The sequence below is a fragment of the Pleurodeles waltl genome, chromosome 9 (genome assembly GCF_031143425.1).
Source record: "Pleurodeles waltl isolate 20211129_DDA chromosome 9, aPleWal1.hap1.20221129, whole genome shotgun sequence".
Lineage (NCBI taxonomy): Eukaryota > Metazoa > Chordata > Amphibia > Caudata > Salamandridae > Pleurodeles > Pleurodeles waltl.
The window spans coordinates 794376183-794394155 of NC_090448.1; the positions used below are offsets into that span (position 1 = coordinate 794376183).

The 17973-nt window shown below is 42.2% G+C and overlaps 1 protein-coding gene across 3 annotated transcripts in view; it reads right to left on the reverse strand.

The window, feature by feature from the left end:
- MUS81 (MUS81 structure-specific endonuclease subunit) overlaps nt 1–17973 on the reverse strand; it is a 382977-nt gene that overhangs the window by 61708 nt on the left and 303296 nt on the right. For all 3 annotated transcript variants that reach the window (XM_069208031.1, XM_069208030.1, XM_069208029.1), the window contains exon 16: nt 10876–10959. In XM_069208031.1, coding sequence (XP_069064132.1) covers nt 10876–10959 — 84 coding nt within the window. The remainder of the gene's footprint in view (nt 1–10875; nt 10960–17973) is intronic.

Consider the following 17973-nt stretch of genomic DNA (forward strand, 5'->3'; position numbering starts at 1 on the left):
CATCAATTTTGAAAATATAGTTATGTCTTTTACTATGGCAAAATCTTTTCCTTTTTAGAGCAACATAATCTAATGGATAGTTCAGTTGTCTGAACTTTCTGAGCTCATGAGCCATGCAGGCAAATTCAAAGACTGAACATTCAGGAGTTGGACTTGGCTTTTGAGCCTGGTCAGTAGATCTGATCTGCAAAGACCCCTTGTGGCATACCAGTGATATATCTAAAAGGTCCAAGCATCACAATATCAGCCAATCTAGGGAAATTTGGATCATTCTGATCCTGAACCTGCGCAGTTTGACAATTACTATTGGAATGAGCGAGTTCAGAGGAAAAGTGTAGACAAGAGGTGTTGTCCGGTTGATCAAACTGACACTGTCCAGCCAGTTCTGTTCTGGTGCCCTGGACGCAAAGTCTTGGCATTTTTTATTTCTTACTGTGAAAAACAGATCTAATGTTGAGAATCCCCATTTTCAAACAATGCTTCTTATAACCCATTGTTCGGCACCCATCAGTTTCCTTTTGGGGGTCAGCTAAGAAAATCTGTATGCAGGTTCTGGCTTTCTGGAATGTATACTGCTGCTAGAGAAATTCCCCACCCCCCCTGCTTGTTTGTGTATTACATGGTGGTGGTGTTGTTTGTTTGAATCATGTTGTGATTCGATTCTAGGGAGGGTGGAAAGCCCTTGAGGGGGTAGGGAAACCTTATTTGTTTCTAATAGCTTATGTGTAATGTTTTCTCTTTGATGGCCCAAACGCCCTTTGTGAGGTGACCAAGGTGGGCTCCCCATCCTGTTAATGAAGCATCTTCTGAAAATATGCTCCTTTTAATAGACACTGATCTTTTGTCAACCATGCCAGGGATTGTATTGCTCAAAAGATGTTTCCAAAGACTTCCCTGTCCAAGTCCCGCTTGTAATTTTTCCTCTTGCTGTCAGCTGAGAAAATCTGCCAGCAATGTTTTGGCTAGCAGCGTTAGATATATATGGTCTTTCCAGTGGTCTCTCTTCTGATACCACTCAGCTTCCGGACACTATTGGTGAGGTCCTAAACAATCCTGCATTCAGAACTATGTAAATGCAAGATGCCTTGGAACCTAGTAGAGAGGCAACTTAATGAGAAGACTGTTGCTGTTCTTTCACTCCCTGCATTTCTTTTGAATGGATGAGATACCTTCCTCCGAAGGATACACTTTTCGTTTTCTTGTGTTTATCTTTGCTCCCAAGTATGTTAGACTTTGAACTAGTTTGGAATTAATTTCTCTAGGTTGGTATTTACACCTAGGTTTTGCAGGAGATTTATCATGGACTGAAAATCTTGAGCTTCCTTGAAAGAGCTTGCTCTTATGAGCTTATCGAACTAGTCATTTACCTTCAGTAATACTCTTTCTGGTAGAGACTCTCTAGCTGCCGTTTCCTCACCTTTTGAATATTTCTCAGATGTCAGACTGCATACGGAAACTTAACTAGTACCTCAGCAAAACAGCAACTACACACTAATGCCGTTCTGCTCCAGAAATGACAGGGGGGTCGGGTATTTAAGCACCACTTTCACATGCTGACATCAATTGCTTTTTGCTACTTCCGCACCCACATATGTAAAGCCCAGAAGCAATTCCTAAACCATGTGCAAATTCCTAGTTTTGGAATTTTATTAAGGGATAAAGTCAAACCACAAATTACAGGGTTGGTGAGGAATCGTTGAGGGACGTCTGGCTGCCAAGCTGACATCAGCCACCTCCAGAGGAAGGACGAGGGTATTCAGCTGTCGCCGCCCAATCTCCATGCATGAGGGTGGAGACTGTGAAGGCCCAGGTGCAGAATCTGCCCTGTTGCTACGACAGCAGATCCTCTTGGAGGGGCAGTCTGATCGGAGGACAGATGCTCAAGCCCCAGGAGTTCTGGATACCATAACCTGACTCTCCAAAGCACAGAACTGCTGACATTGCATGTTTTCAGCAATGGCAAACAGATCGAGCCAAGGTTCTCCATATTAACATAAAAGACCTTCTGCCACCTCTTTGTGTTCGTTGCCATTCATGATCCGATCGGCGCCAACAGCTTTCTTAGTACACCCTGGCATTCAGTGATCCTACCAGGTGGTTTCCCACCAGGAAACTTTCCTTGGTGGTCCAGCCATTTCCAGAGGCATAGGTCTAAAGGTACAGTGACCATGATCCCACCCCTTCCTGCTTGTTGCAGTACTACATAGTAGCGGTGTTGTCGTGAGCACCTGTACCAGCCTCTTCTTGATGGATTAAAGGAAGGGTTTCATCAGCAAGTGGATGGCCCTCAGTTCCAGAAGGCTGATGTTCAGCCATGACCAGAGGCTTCTGATCTCCACCCGTTTCAGATGGCGACCCCAACCCAGAAGCAATGCATCGGTCACCACTGTCAGCTATGGGTGAGGAAGGGAGAAGGGTCTGCCACTGACCCAATCGCGGTACAGTAACCCCTACAGCACTTTTGCAGGATCCTCTGAAAACTGACTATAGTGGGAGAAGTCCCCTTGATGTTGGGCCCACTGGGACGGCAGATCCTACTGCAGAGCCCGCATATGCCACCTGGCGTGCTCGACCAGCAGGATGCAGGAGGCCATCAGTCCCAGCAACCTCAGTCTAATTCAAAGAAATCCAGGACCAAGGGTGAAAGATCGTAATCACACTCAATGTCTTGGACTCTCTTTCCTGTGGGAAAGGCAAAAAACTGAACAGTCCAGAATGGCTCTGATAAAGGGGAGCATCTGAGCAGGAGTCAGGTGTGACTTTGGCATGTTGATAGTGAACCCAAAAGATCACAGGAAGTTAGCCGCAGTCTGGAGGTGTTTGACGGTTGCCTTGGCCGCGCCCACCTTCAATAGCCTGCCGATGAGGTAGAAGTTGGCAATCCTGACCTGTGAAGGTGTGCTACCACCATCACCATCACTTTTGAGAACATCTGAGGGGCACTGGTGAGACCAAATGGGGGCATAATAAAATTAAAATGCACCTCCCCCACCACGAAGCACAATTAGCACCAATGGGCTTCACATCTGGATGCCAGCGATATGTGTATCAAAGGTTTAGCGCACGGTCTCAACCCTACTATTTAGGACTCCTTTATCAGCCACATCTCCATCCAGAGATGTGCCCAGTCCCCTTACTTGTGGCCTCTATCAAAGAGCATCCATAGAAGGGTACAAAGGAATCCTGGCTCTGCCTTCTCCTGTGTGTCCCACCCAACTTACAGAATGCAGCAGTACATAAATCTGCTTGGGGCTGGGATTCCTCTACCTCATCATGTTTCACTACGCAGCCATTGGTCTCCCAAAACGGAACCCAAAGTCTGACATGCATTGTGCCATTCACAGGCACACATACGCCCAGACACATGCATTTAAACTACATACACTGCATAGCACTGTACCCTTCGTGCACTGTACCACTTACAGGCACACATACACCCGGCACATGAATTCAACATGCATACAGAGCACAGTACTGCATTATCCCTGTATCCTACCCTTCTCTGGCACACGTACACTCAGCGCATGTATACCATTCAAGCACTGCGCAGCACTTTACAACTGACTTAAGCACACAGCAGCAGAACTTGTTCACTCCTACTGATCACTACACAGCATTCTGCCACAACCACACTTTTGCTGCTTAACTCCTGGTAAAGGTAGTAGCCTTTCACTACTATGCGGGTAGCAAGTTACGCGCCACTCCTGGTTGAACAAAACTGCAATCCGCAAGACAGACCTATTTCATGGCAGACACGCAAAACCTGTGTTTGTCTATGATAACAAAAATCATCATCAAGGATAAAGACATCATCATTGCTGGAGGCATGTCATAGGACTCTTACCATGGGGGGGCAAGACTGCTTGGTTTTGGGTGGCAGCACCACCTCATGTGGGTGACAGAATCATTCCAACACTGACTGGAAGCTGTCGGCATAACCTTCTCGGCTAGCAAGCAACACCTCACCCAACCTAGAAAGTAAAGGTGATTTGTGGCAGCCTGAGGCATGACAATCTGACTCCTCAAGGAAGTTGTGGTGGAACAGACCTTACCCCATTCTCTCATTGGCACACGTCTCACACAGAGAAATGCCAGACAAGTTTCAATATGTTTTATTGAATCAACTGAATTCTATGTAAAAAAGTATGTGCTGCGATTATTAGGAAAATGAAACATAAGATGGTTATGACTGTGACCATCAGAGTGAAACAGATCAACAGCCCCAGCATCCTCATGTAATCATAAATCTAAGAATTCCTACCTACACTTCTAGCATCTAACGTGAAAGCATAGCAGTGATAGCCTTTCTGCCTGTACTAACCCATGGAAAGAGCACCCCTCACCCCACCCCATTCCATACCTGAAAACAGGGGACTGCTTGTCAGTCTTCTGGTAGTCTCCTCAGTTGGCTGGAAGGACAGGGCCAAGATCAGCAAAGGTGCGACCAAGTGGCACGCAGAGTAAGATGGCTGGCTGGAATATCCCCTCTAACCTATTTCGGCCTGTTGTGGTGTTTTTATAACAAAACATGTTGTTCCATGAGAACAGGCCTGAAGTGATAATATGTCTAAGTTTGGAAGGTTGGCTCTGTACTCTTGTGCCAGCAATACTAAGTAGACTATCACTTACAGCCTTGAGCACAGCCACAAGAACATAACAAAAACCAACTAAATTTTGATTTTTTTTTTCTCAGACAGAGTAGACCTATTGCCCAGGCTCCTGAAGGAGAGACATCCTCCTCCGAGAGAGAACCCAGACAAAGACTGAGGATTTTAGACAACAAACGGCATGCAACATCGACTGATCCAGGGACTTCGACCAGACAAGATTAGACACAAGATACAGCAGGAGTATCTTTCATTAGAGGTCAGTACGGCTGCAAATGAAAGACCCGTAGGGACCACAAGAGTCCGGGTGGACAGAAAGACCCATGGATACAAACCTGGAGTGACAAGAAAATGTAGACAAAAGGAACTTAGTAATTAATACTTCCAAATGTCAACTGCCTGCTTTACAAGTTAAAACACTACAAATAGGCACCTCCTTTATTCCTGCATACCATTACAATGAATTAGAGTGAGAAATTAGTGTGAACACGTGTACGATGAAACTACATATATGAGATTGGATGATAATCCCACAGGTGAATTTTCTAGAGTACTTACCAACATATTAACAGCAGTAATGGTATATGGTACCATTACTAAGGATGACAAGTCATGTCTCACCCAGAATCATCCCAAAACCCCACGCACTTACATGTTGCCAAAAATTCCCAAAGACCCCATTGATCCTCCGTTTAGACCCATCGTATCAACCAGTAATTCCATCTAAGAGCCAGTAGGAAGATACTTGGACCAGTATTTACAACCCATTATACAGGGAATGACAACCTATTTGAAGGACACTACTGATTGCCTTAACAAAATAGCAATCACAGAAATCAATGTAAATGATAAATTCCTACTGTGTACCATAGATGTCAAATCTCTATATGCCTCCTCTAGTCCTCACAGTTTCGGATTGATGCAGTAGAACACTATCTTTTGAGCACCGCTTTCGAAAAAGATCTGAAACTGTTTCTGATTGAATGCTACAATTCACATTGTACCATGGTTATTTTACATGAAACAACAGGTATCACCTGCAATGTACAGGAACTTCTATGGGAAATTCTGCAGCTCCTTGCTATGCCAATTTGTTTATACACAAATTTAAACAGGATCACATCTTTCCCCACTGAACATGAACAAATTATATTATTGGCATTACACTGATGAAATTTTTGCTGTATGGAAAGGCTGTAGAGAAGAACTGACAACAGATATATAGATATAATACCATTAACGAACACACTGTATTCACACAAAAAAGTAGTGATCAAAGCATAGCCTTTCTTGATGTCAAAATCTGCCTGGGCACAAACAAGCTGCCCACAAACATTTACGTGAAGCCAACAGATCATAACAATACTTTGCATTTTAACAGTTTTCATCCTAACTCATTGAAGAGACATTTACCCTTTTCTCAATTATTGAGGATCAAAAGATTCATTTCCGATCCATAAGAATTTCGACAAAGGCAGAAATATGATGGTAAAGACATTTTCACAAAGAGGGTACTCTGACAATGTCATTCAAGAAGCAATAGACAGAGTTAACAAAAGTAACAGAGTGCAGCTGCTAACAAATAAGAAATCCAAGTGCAACACTAATAGGTCGGTGATGGTATCCAAGTTTTCATCCAGAAGTGCTAAACTCAAGAAGATCTTTATCAAGAATTGGCCTATGCTACAAACCGTGAGTGACTTTCGAGACATTTCCAATGAGATTCCTTTATTTACTTACCAAAGATCAAGGCATTTTAAAAAGCTTTTGGAACACAAAGGTGTTGAAGTCAAAACTAGAGACCAACCCCAACACAAAGGGAAAACAGGCTTTTTTGAATTGTTGCAACTGTAATAACATCAAAGGCCTTGACATTTCCCATCCTATCATGGGGACTAAAATCAAATCCAACTTCACAGCAACCTGCAATACCAAAAATGTAATCTATGTTTTAAAATATCCATGTGGTCTTGCCTACGTTGGCAAAACAGAATGACAAATTAAAACCAGAATCCCCGACCACAAAAGCAACATATGGATCAGAAATGAAAAATCCACAATAGCCTTGAATTTCAACACACAAGGACACAGCATCAACTCTGCTTTGCTCTGTTGGGAAATAGTTGCATTAAGAGAGGGCATTGACAACAATAAAAATCTGCTAAGGAAAGAAATTGTTTGGATCAAAAAGTCAGATTCTTTGACAGCCAAAGGTTTAAATGACCAAATGAAATACATTTGCTTCCTGTGATATTAACTGTACACAGTTAAACGTTCATGGTTAACCAACCAGCTAACCATTATACATGGGATGATTGCGGAGTCAATTAATCAGTTAACTATTATACATGGGACAACTGCACAGTTTTTTCACATCTGAAGCGAGTGAACCATTGGTACATGGGACAATATATCTACGACTTTAAAGTGAATCAACACATGCATGTTGCCTCAAATAATCAGGAGATAATGTACCGTGAAATGTATAGGTTTTCAACATACTTGCATGCAAATGTTGTTTCCAGTTTATTCATATTTTATTTCATTTTAATTTATTTTTTTATGTTCGGGGTTAACACATCATTAACCATGAGGTTACAGGGTCCATTAATCAATCACGATAGACGCAGCTGTGTTCACAAGGCCAAATTCATGACTTATGACAGATACAGCCACGGGAAATCCTCCATGGAGTTAGTGTTAGGGAGGGTACAGACATCGGAGTTTTGCAGTCCCAGATTTGGAGCGCAGCAAGAGCCCTCCCAGTATCCATTTACAATAGTCTAATGTCACCTGGTCCCTTCTCAGAGATCGCATAACTCCAAGGCTTTACTTTCTGGTTTAAAGTCCTCTTTCTATAAACTGTGCAGGATGTGGGTTTCTTTAAGGAGTGGTCAACAGCGATTACATTTTTAGGAATCTCAGGATTTTACAAAGTAGACTGTACGAGGACCAGGGTAACACACACCCCAGCATTTTTGATTATAGTCAATTAATATGAGTCATATTATACCAATTGAACAGAAAATCTAAATAGGAAATAGTGCAAATCTGGGGGAATAAAACACGTCCCTAAATTTGACACATGTGAAACCGGGTTGGAACACTATAAAATGTTGGAGAAAGAAATATGTAAAGGGATGGGAAACATGAAGAAATTTGTGAGGATATTGGGCTTGTGCAGAATGCAACCCTGATAAGATAAACAGTTTTGGATGGGACTGACTAAGAACTGGCCTAACTGGGAATGGGAAGTACTCAGGGGAGAGTGGGTGGGGGGACGGGTCGAAGCACATTGAGGTTCCTGTTCTCTCTTGTGCCCCAGGAACTTGGAGTGATGATTTATTAATTATCGAAAGAACCGCTGTTAATTAGTATTTGCTCTGGAGTCCGATGAATAGGTAACTTGTTTGAATTCTTTTGAAGAAATGATAACCAATAAAAAGAAATTATCAAAAAATAAATAAATAAGAAATTTCAACCAACTGAACTGACAGCCCTCTTTTATTTCAATTACTCTGAGGGTCTTTTTTCTATGACTACTAGCAGACACTTCTTATAGGAGAGGTCCAAGATGGAGACACCTTTGAATGCCATCTGAACCACTATGCAAGAGACTCTTTTACTGTCACAGTGAGTTTTGTTTCATGGTTTATATTTTTTGAAACAACAAGATATTCAGGGGGGCACTAACGGGAGAAGTAAACGATATGAGGGGTATGTAATTGGAGAAGAGTATTCCATACGGGTATAACCAGTCCATTAAAACGAGTTGAGAATGGGTGTTAATAGTGTTACACAGATCGATATTTTACCCTTACTCACCACTTCAAGTTTTCGCCTAAGACTCTGGGAAATGTTATATTGAATGTACACCTCGCATGACAGCATGGAGGCTCAAATATAGGTTATGAACCCACCACTTTCCAACCCTCACAGTCCTTTCAGGTTTCTACTAAACTGAGCGTGCACTTTGTATGATAGGAGGAAGGATCTAGGATAGGTTATGTGCCCACTGCTCACATCTTACAGTTATATATTGTTGAGGTAATGCTTTTTATTGATCCTATGCACGCATTTGTGAGAATCACGATCATTTGAAGAAGATTGATCTTTTTCAATTGTTTACTTATTTGCTATGGGACAGAAACAGTCCAGAGATGAATTATCATTTTACAGGGCTGATTCATTCCATATATTTATATGTCTGTTAAGCGACACACTATGAAATGAACTTTTTGAGTTGCTGCCAATTATGACTGGATGGATAGATATTACCAATTCCAGAAGAATGTGTGTTTACATGTTGATCACAAAGTACTGACCCTGCATTTGATTTGGTTTATGTTATGTTCTTTTTCAGTACCAATTTTCCCTGATGAAGGGCATTTAGCCTGAAATGCATTGATGGCATTAAAAGTATGTTACATACACTTATGGCCTGATTACGGTCTTGGCGGATGGTATACTTTGTCACAAAAGTGACGGATATCCCATCCACCATGTTACAAGTTCCATTATATCCTTTGGAACTTTTAATTCGGTGGACGGGATCCCATCCGCCAAGATCGTAATCAGGCCATCAGACTTCACATGTGGCAACCAACAGATGATATGAATTCAAGTAATAAAGTGCATAACTAACAACAACGAAGAAAAGTTAATGTTTGTGCATGAACATTATTGAATGACTGATCAATACCCAATTGGAATACTCTATGGGACACCAGTCGGTTTAACTTTGGATTAATCCCTTTTAGGACACATTTGTAGTGCGTTAAGGGGACATTTTTCCAAATCTTGAACAACAATACTGTTTTCTTTGAAAAATGCAGATGATCCCATGAGGACAACTTGCTCCCTTATAAGCAACCACAAACACCTCCCTCCCACCGCCAGATCAACCTCCACAGCCACTTCCATCCCCACCAAATCTTTTCATTTGAGTCTTCTTTACTCTTTATGCAGTTCCTCTTTACCAGAGATCTCCAACCTTTTCTATCATAAGAGCTACCTATGTTTAATGAAAATCAATCCAAGTGTTGTAATAGTGACTGTATAGGACAAGATTATATTAGTGGCCATCCCGTCAAAGACTGTCAGCAGTGATCTCCTCAGTGCATCAGGCAGTGTTGCCTGCAGTAGCTTAAAAAAGTTTTATCAATTTTGAAGGTCTCTACCTGGGTAATACTTAATATGATTAATAGGTTTACCGGATGCCAGATGACTTATCTTTCAAATACCAGCTTTGAATAACTACTGCAAATTCAACCTTTTTTCCAAACACCAGCTTGTGACTTCTGAAAATACACACATTTTTTATCTCAAATATATGCTTTTCAATTTTGGTATACAGATATTAATTCAAACAAGCTAAAGCTTCTAATTTAACAGGCTGGGCTGCACATAGAAGACCTACTTACAGATTGCTGGAGAGCTACAAGTAGCTCATGACCTGCTCGTCGGATTAGCATGCTCTACACCTATTTCCACAATGTTGGCTTTCTATGTACCACTGTGCATGCTTCCCGCCTATTAACCTGATTTTCCAATCGGATGCAACCATGTGCCTTCAAACATATCATGCCTTAATTCCTCTGGTTAACATGCTCTGGCAATTTTTTTATAGGCTCATCCCCTTGATGTTCTTCCTCCAAGCCACTCTATCAGTTTCTCTTGCTTTAATTATTGCTCCTCCAGCAACCTGTGCTCCTGGAACTTATCAGTGCTTCAGATTAAATCTTAATACCACTGTACACCTAGTACCAATCTTAGACTCCTCAAAACGTCCTTTCTATGTTGTTTTAACTATAATCAGCTTAGTTTATTTAAGAGGATATAGTATGGAGTACACTTTCTACCCCTCGCATGTATCCATTTATGACTAGGAGTGGACGTGCAAAGGTCTAACTCAAATAATGTAACTTCAGGAATCCCATGTGATTCCGCTACAAAGCCAATCACAAATCCAACTCTGAGAGATGAGCAGCATCTTACCTTTTTCTGTTGTGCACAGTCCACAAATGGGACAGGAGAGGTGCAGACAGTTTAAGATAACCTGATCACAGCAGGATCTCACTTTGGTCTCCATATATTAACTCTCCCTACAAGGTTTCCAGACCGTTCACTCACAACGTGCATACTTGCAAGCAGTCTGACCATGATAACTGACAAAGCACATCTCAAGTATATGGAGCATCAAGATGCATACGGGCTTCTCCTACCTAAGCCTTACTTTCAAACCTGAATAGTGTACCATGTCACAAACCTCTGCAGTTTCCCACACTTTATGTTAGACAAGAGCTTCTCTCGTTCCTCTGCTGAGCTGCAGGCCTTGTAAGCATCCAGGAGACTGAAGAAAGCAAGAAAAAGTAGCACACAGTGTATCATTATTTTGCACAATGCATTCGCTTATTTAAAAACAGACAGCACTAAGTCATGTAAATGTAACATTTTCTGATTATTAGAGGTAGAACAATTTACATCTTTTGTGTTTCAAAGTTAAGATGGAGCCAGCGATGGATGGCGAAGGAGAATGAGACTTTCAAATGTTTTTCTTCCTGCAAAAAATTCTAACTGACAAACAATAGCATTTATTTAAATGGTTTCAGAATCACTAGTAGAAAATAAAAGATAAATGGCTTAGGGCTTACTAATTATTTTTTATACCAAGTATTTCGGTTGTAGGTGTTTTCTACCAAGCAAATATCGACATCAATAAGAATGGAAAATCCAAAAATACTCAAAACAGATTAAATCAGTGGCACTCAATCCATCAATGAACTGCTGAGCATCATAGATGCCTATCAGCAAACATTTTACACAAGTGGCTAAAATGAGAGCTCACTTTATTTTCTTCTTTTTTTTTTACTTTTCAGTACCAAAGGTTGGTCCCAGAGAAGCATTTGTAGGGATGGGGGCAGGGGAGGTGGTTACCTCACTGAATGAAGATCTCTAGGAGTGCTTTTTGGCTAATGCAATATTTATACATATATTTAACACCAACTGTGCCTTTTGGTAGCCTCAGCTTGTTGCATTAAGTAGAGTTTATTCACTGCATATTCACACCACTGATTAACAGAGGTAATACAATGTCCTGAAAGAGGCTCATCTTCAGTTACATCAGCACCATAATGCATTTATACTAGCCACTTATAACTGATAAGTCCGTTATTATGTATTCATTTGTACTGTTTACTTTTTTTTATTATTACTATTGTAATTGGCATCTTTTTTTATTTGTTACTGGGCTCTGGTCTTATGGCACTGTGTAAGTGTCTCAGCACCATGAAGTTTTTTTTGTTACCATTGTGCTATATAAATAATAAAATAATTGATATATTAAGTACAGAAATATCTCGACTATGGTTGTATTGCAAGAATATATAACTTGCTCAGCACGTCACAAAAAAAAAACCCTGCAATGCCAAGAAAGCTAGAGATTTGTATTGATGCAAATATCTAGAAAAGATCTCAGTAAAAAATGACATGCAGTACAATGACTGATTGAAAATCCTTTATTTAGACAATCAAGTCCATTAAAGTGCCAACAAAGTATAGTAAAATGTGCAAATATAAAACAATGTCTCATTATACATCACAATCATTTCATAAAAGAGTTAAAAAAGCAGATGAAGCTCATAAGTTTAAAGTGCACGTGACTATTAGCACGGATATGAAATGAGGAGTTAACACAAGAATATTTACTCAAAGAGACTTATGGGCCCAAATTACCAAAGTTAACTTGGGAGATTACTGCCAATGTTAAGCAGCAAGCACAGGGCTGCAAAACTAGATCCCAATGGTTCTGGCCTGCTCAGAGGACATAAGGCTCAAGATCATACAATGAACACTCTATAACATTATAACCACGATGGTGGCAGGATAGAAACGTTTGTCACTTTGAATGTGATAGGTAGCCATTGATGATCTCAGGTAAAGTCTGAGTGAGAACCATCTCCTAACATATGACTGCTTTGTTCATGCAAGGACCTCTGTTCTTCAGCTAAAGCCCACGTGAGGAAAGACTAAATCTCTGAGGGAGTTGAGGATGTCACCAAGATTCTTAATGTTGTATCCACTCTGTTCAGGTATTTTTTAAGTCTAGCTATTACTTGCAGATGGGCTTCATTCAAGAGGAATTTGACAGTTGCCTGTATTTGCCACGTCACGATTGATCAGGAAACGTCCAAGAAACCTGCGCTCATTGATTAAAGTGGGGCATATTGATAGGAGTTGTGGCAGCGTGCACATGTCGATGGCGGGTTGACACACACATGGGGCAGGAGGTTTAATGATGAGAAGCAGCCCACGAGTAGTTGAGAAAACTTAATTTTATAATATGCAGAGAATGATTTAGTAATAAACTTTTGGGTTCCTTTGAGAATAGCTATTGATGACAAAATCCGCATGCTTTCTTCTCATCAGGATACCGCGATCAGTTGCAAAGGACAATAAATGAATCCTTTTGTTTAAAGCTGCTTTGAACTGCTGGTGAGGCAGGTTCAGATTTCACATTTGCCATGCCTTTTAACTCCAGGGCTTCAGTGAGGGCTTTCCAATGCAACTTCCAACCAGATTAAATATTCAAGAAATCTTTTTTAGCAGCTTGTGCTGAGTGCAAATACGTCAAGAAACTAGCTTTCTGTGTGAGATCTTGGTCGTTCAATTTAAATTCCAACCTAATCTGAGCTGGTGAGGTATTATGTGGAAGCTTAAACAGAGACCTGAAGACTGCACTCTGAGCCTTGTTCAAGAAAGCACCTAGTTTCCTTGGAAATTCCTCTGTGTCGTATGCCATTGTTGGGAAAAGTTTGACATCAATTATCTTCAGCAATGGTTCTAGAGTGAGCTGGTTTATGGTACTGAATATAGTTTGAAAAGCAAATTATAACGAGGCAGATACCGGGTTTAATGAGTTAAGATATGTCGGAAGGCCTCCTTTGTCATCCAGCCAAGATGCAAGATATTTATATTTGTTCAATTTAATCAAACGACGGTTGTTTAGAAAACATTCACTACGATGTTTCCTTTTTCTGCTAAATATTATGATGTTTGCTTTTTCAAAGTTTATTGTCATTCCATCTGCTTGCTATGACTATGAAGAGCATCAATCAATCTTTGTAGCCCCATTGCCCTTTGGCTTAAAAGGACTACATTGTCTGCATTGGTGCATGGCTTAGTACAGTACAGGTACCAGGGCACACATGAGCAAATTGTAAAGAGCCAGGGCTAAATACACCCTTGTTTGACGCCATGTTCAACTTTTATTTTGCTAGAGATTGCTGCTTTATTTTCCAGTTTTACTCTGGCTAACATATCCGAGTAAAGTAATTGAATACCACAAAGAAGTGCATGTGGAATTTTCCAGACCAGAGCAACTGGCGATTAACGTGATCAAAGACCTTGCTAAAATCTACAAAGCAACTGTAGATTGGCTAATTTTTCCTTTTTTGTTTTGCGTCAAGCATCCTAATAGTCACTAGGTTATCAGTAGTACCTGAAAAGGGTCTAAAAACAGTTTGGTTAAAGGATATCAGGTTCCTTGAACTTGCCCACGCTTCTAGGTCTTCCCTGAGAAGCGAGGCAAAATGTTTGTCCTCAACATCCAAAAGGGCAATAAGATTTTGCTGGAAGAGTTATGAATATTCCCCAATCTTCTAAATTTCTCTGATTTTCGCAGCTTGTATTAATCGCGGATTGAGTTGACCATGTCACTACCGTTGCTTCCTTGTGGGCTAATATGTTTGAGGGAATAAATGGTATGGAAACAATGTTATTGGAGTTAAGATAGCAAAGTTTTGAATGTGAGGCTAAGGGTTTGGCTATATTGCCTCAATTCAATATATCTCTGTTACCTTGGGAGGTATACACTGGGTGCCAACTTGTTGTTAAAGCTGAAACATCTTGAGTTATGATTAGATGTCCCTATTCCTACCTGAGGCATGAACATGAAGTCAAGTGCTCTTTGGGTCAAATGTTGATCTGAGAAAGCTTCTTCATTGGAATATTGCCTTGATGGTAATGAGAAGCTTGACAAATTAGGATTTACTACGGGGGCTTCACCTAGCTTAGAGTGCTTAAGTGTTGTTCTAGGTTGCGCACTCAGAATGGATATCTAGGTGACTTTATGTTCATTTAAGTTTTCGCAGCTTGATCTTATATTGCTACAGTAGTGCCTTGACGCAAGACAGAGGCCTGATTCATAATACTCCCCCTGTATTTTACCCAATTGTTCAGTGCAGGACTGACTGGTCTGTGCCAGCCTGCTGCTGAGAGACGAGTTTCTGACCCCATGTGGTGAGGGCCTTTGTGCTCTCTGAGGACAGAAACAAAAGCCTGCTCTGGGTGGAGGTGCTTCACACCTCCCCCCTGCAGGAACTGTAACACCTAGCAGTGAGCTTCAAAGGCTCAGGCTTCGTGTTACAATGCCCCAGGGCACTCCAGCTAGTGGAGATGCCTGCCCCCTGGACACAGCCCCCACTTTTGGCAGCAAGTCCAGGAGAGATAATGAGAAAAACAAGGAGGAGTTACTGGCCAGTCAGGACAGCCCCTAAGGTGTCCTGAGCTGAGGTGACTCTGACTTTTAGAAATCCTCCATCTTGCAGATGGAGGATTACCCCAATAGGATTAGGGATGTGCCCCCCTCCCCTCAGGGAGGAGGCACACAGAGGGTGTAGCCACCCTCAAGGACAGTAGCCATTGGCTACTTCCCTCCCAGACCTAAACACACCCCTAAATTCAGTATTTAGGGGCTCCCCAGAACCTAGGAAATTAGATTCCTGCAACCTAAGAAGAAGAAGACTGCCGAGCTGAAAAACCCTGCAGAGAAGACGGAGACACCAACTGCTTTGGCCCCAGCTCTACCGGCCTGTCTCCCCACTTCGAAAAGACACTGCTCCAGCGACGCTTTCCCCAGGACCAGCGACCTCTGAATCCTCAGAGGACTGCCCTGCTCTAGAAGGACCAAGAAACTCCTGAGAACAGCGGCCCTGTTCACCCAAGACTGCAACTTTGTTTCCAAAGGAGCAACTTTAAAACAACTGCGTTTCCCGCCAGAAGCGTGAGACTTGCAACTCTGCACCCAATGCCCCCGGCTCGACTTGTGGAGAAACAACACTTCAGGGAGGACTCCCCGGCGACTTCGAGACTGTGAGTAACCAAAGTTCTCCCCCCTGAGCCCCCACAGCGACGCCTGCAGAGGGAATCCCGAGGCTCCCCCTGACCGCGACTGTCTGACTCCCAGATCCCGACGCCTGGAAAAGACCCTGCACCCGCAGCCCCCAGGACCTGAAGGATCGGAACTCCAGTGCAGGAGTGACCCCCAGGAGGCCCTCTCCCTTGCCCAGGTGGTGGCTACCCCGAGGAGCCCCCCCCCTTGCCTGCATCGCTGAAGAGACCTCTTGGTCTCCCATTGATTCCAATTGAAAACCCGACGTGTGTTTGCACACTGCACCTGGCCGCCCCGTGCTGCTGAGGGTGTACTTTCTGTGCTAACTTGTGTCCCCCCCGGTGCCCTACAAAACCCCCCTGGTCTGCCCTCCGAAGATGCGGGTACTTACCTGCTGGCAGACTGGAACCGGGGCACCCCCTTCTCCATTGAAGCCTATGTGTTTTGGGCACCACTTTGAACTCTGCACCTGACCGGCCCTGAGCTGCTGGTGTGGTAACTTTGGGGTTGCTCTGAACCCCCAACGGTGGGCTACCTTGGACCCAAACGTGAACCCCGTAGGTGGTTTACTTACCTGCAAGAACTAACAATTACTTACCTCCCTAGGAACTGTGAAAATTGCACTGTCTAGTTTTAAAATAGCTATATGTGTTTTATTTGAAAAGTATATATGCTATTGTGATTATTCCAAGTTCCTAAAGTACTTACCTGCAATACCTTTCATGCAAAGTATTACATGTAGAATTTGAACCAGTGGTTCTTAAAATAAACTAAGAAAATATATTTTTCTATACAAAAACCTATTGGCTTGGAATTGTCTCCGAGTGTGTGTTCCTCATTTATTGCCTGTGTGTATGTACAACAAATGCTTAACACTACTCCTTTGATAAGCCTACTGCTCGACCACACTACCACAAAATAGAGCATTAGTATTATCTCTTTTTGCCACTATCTTACCTCTAAGGGGAACCCTTGGACTCTGTGCATACTATTCCTTATTTTGAAATAGTGCATACAGAGCCAACTTCCTACATCTAGCTTGTTGATTAATTGTTGCCAGGTCTTGATGTCCAAAGGGGGATTAGTAATGCAGTCATAATTAGGAGAAATAACTTGAAAATCGCCAGTTAACATCAATTCACATGGATTTAATTTGTTGAGGCTGTTGTTGGTAGAAGAGGGAGTGTGCAGATTGCCCCATCCTAGTCCATTATTCTCTACTGTTTCGTCTTCAATGGTAGAGCGCAAGACTTTAAATGAGGTTCCTCGCTCAGAGGGTAACACCTGTTGGTGCAAAAGAGCAGTGTTGTCACATGTCGTTTTTTAATATTTATGGTATCATTTGGTGAGGCCAAATCTGACAATGAGTACAGTTCTAGCTGTGTCGAACAAATATTTTATTGACTTTTTTGTGTTGGTAGAACAAATATAATTGAATCAGTTTGCTGTTCAAAGAGAAAATGTGAGGTTATATAAGTTAAATTGACCATGGTATGCTTGTCCATCAAATTGCTTTGCTGTGCTCGCTGATCGACGACTAAGCCCTAATATTGCGATCCAGGTAGAGGAGTTAGTGGGGCTGTAGTGTTGGGAGCACTCCACTGACCACCTCAGTAGATGGATATAAAGCGGCACCTTCGTCTTTCATAAAGGAAAATTCTGACCTTTTTTTAACTCTAGGCCATAAAGCAAATATGTTGGACGAGGATGGAAAAAGCAGTGGAACTAATACGCCAACCAAAGTAGATGGAGAACTTTGCTTAGGTTTGACCATTTGTGAATCTGGATCAGAGGACTACTGGCCCTTTCTTTTACACTGGGTTGGTAGAGGATCAACCCTGTGTTTACCAGACCTCACTGTAGTCAGAAACGTTCTGGATGCATTCACTATTGTGAATTTTTAATATCATTAGTTGATTCAGCACTGATTGGTGCAATTTAGGCAGTGTCGATGGCAGCTTCTATGACTAATTTTGCTGAGGTTGAGGCAGATACTGTTGGCCTTGAGATGAACACTCTGGACGGGGGGGGGATGGGTGGGGAGGAGGTAGAACAGCACGGGATGGGGGAGCATTCAGTGTGTTACAAGCCGCACTGAGACCTGGCACAGCCACCTCCGCACCACTCTGGCTCAACCCTTGGGCAGCTAATCTAACACCGTGATCATGCTCACCACCTCGCCGACCCAGAATCTCA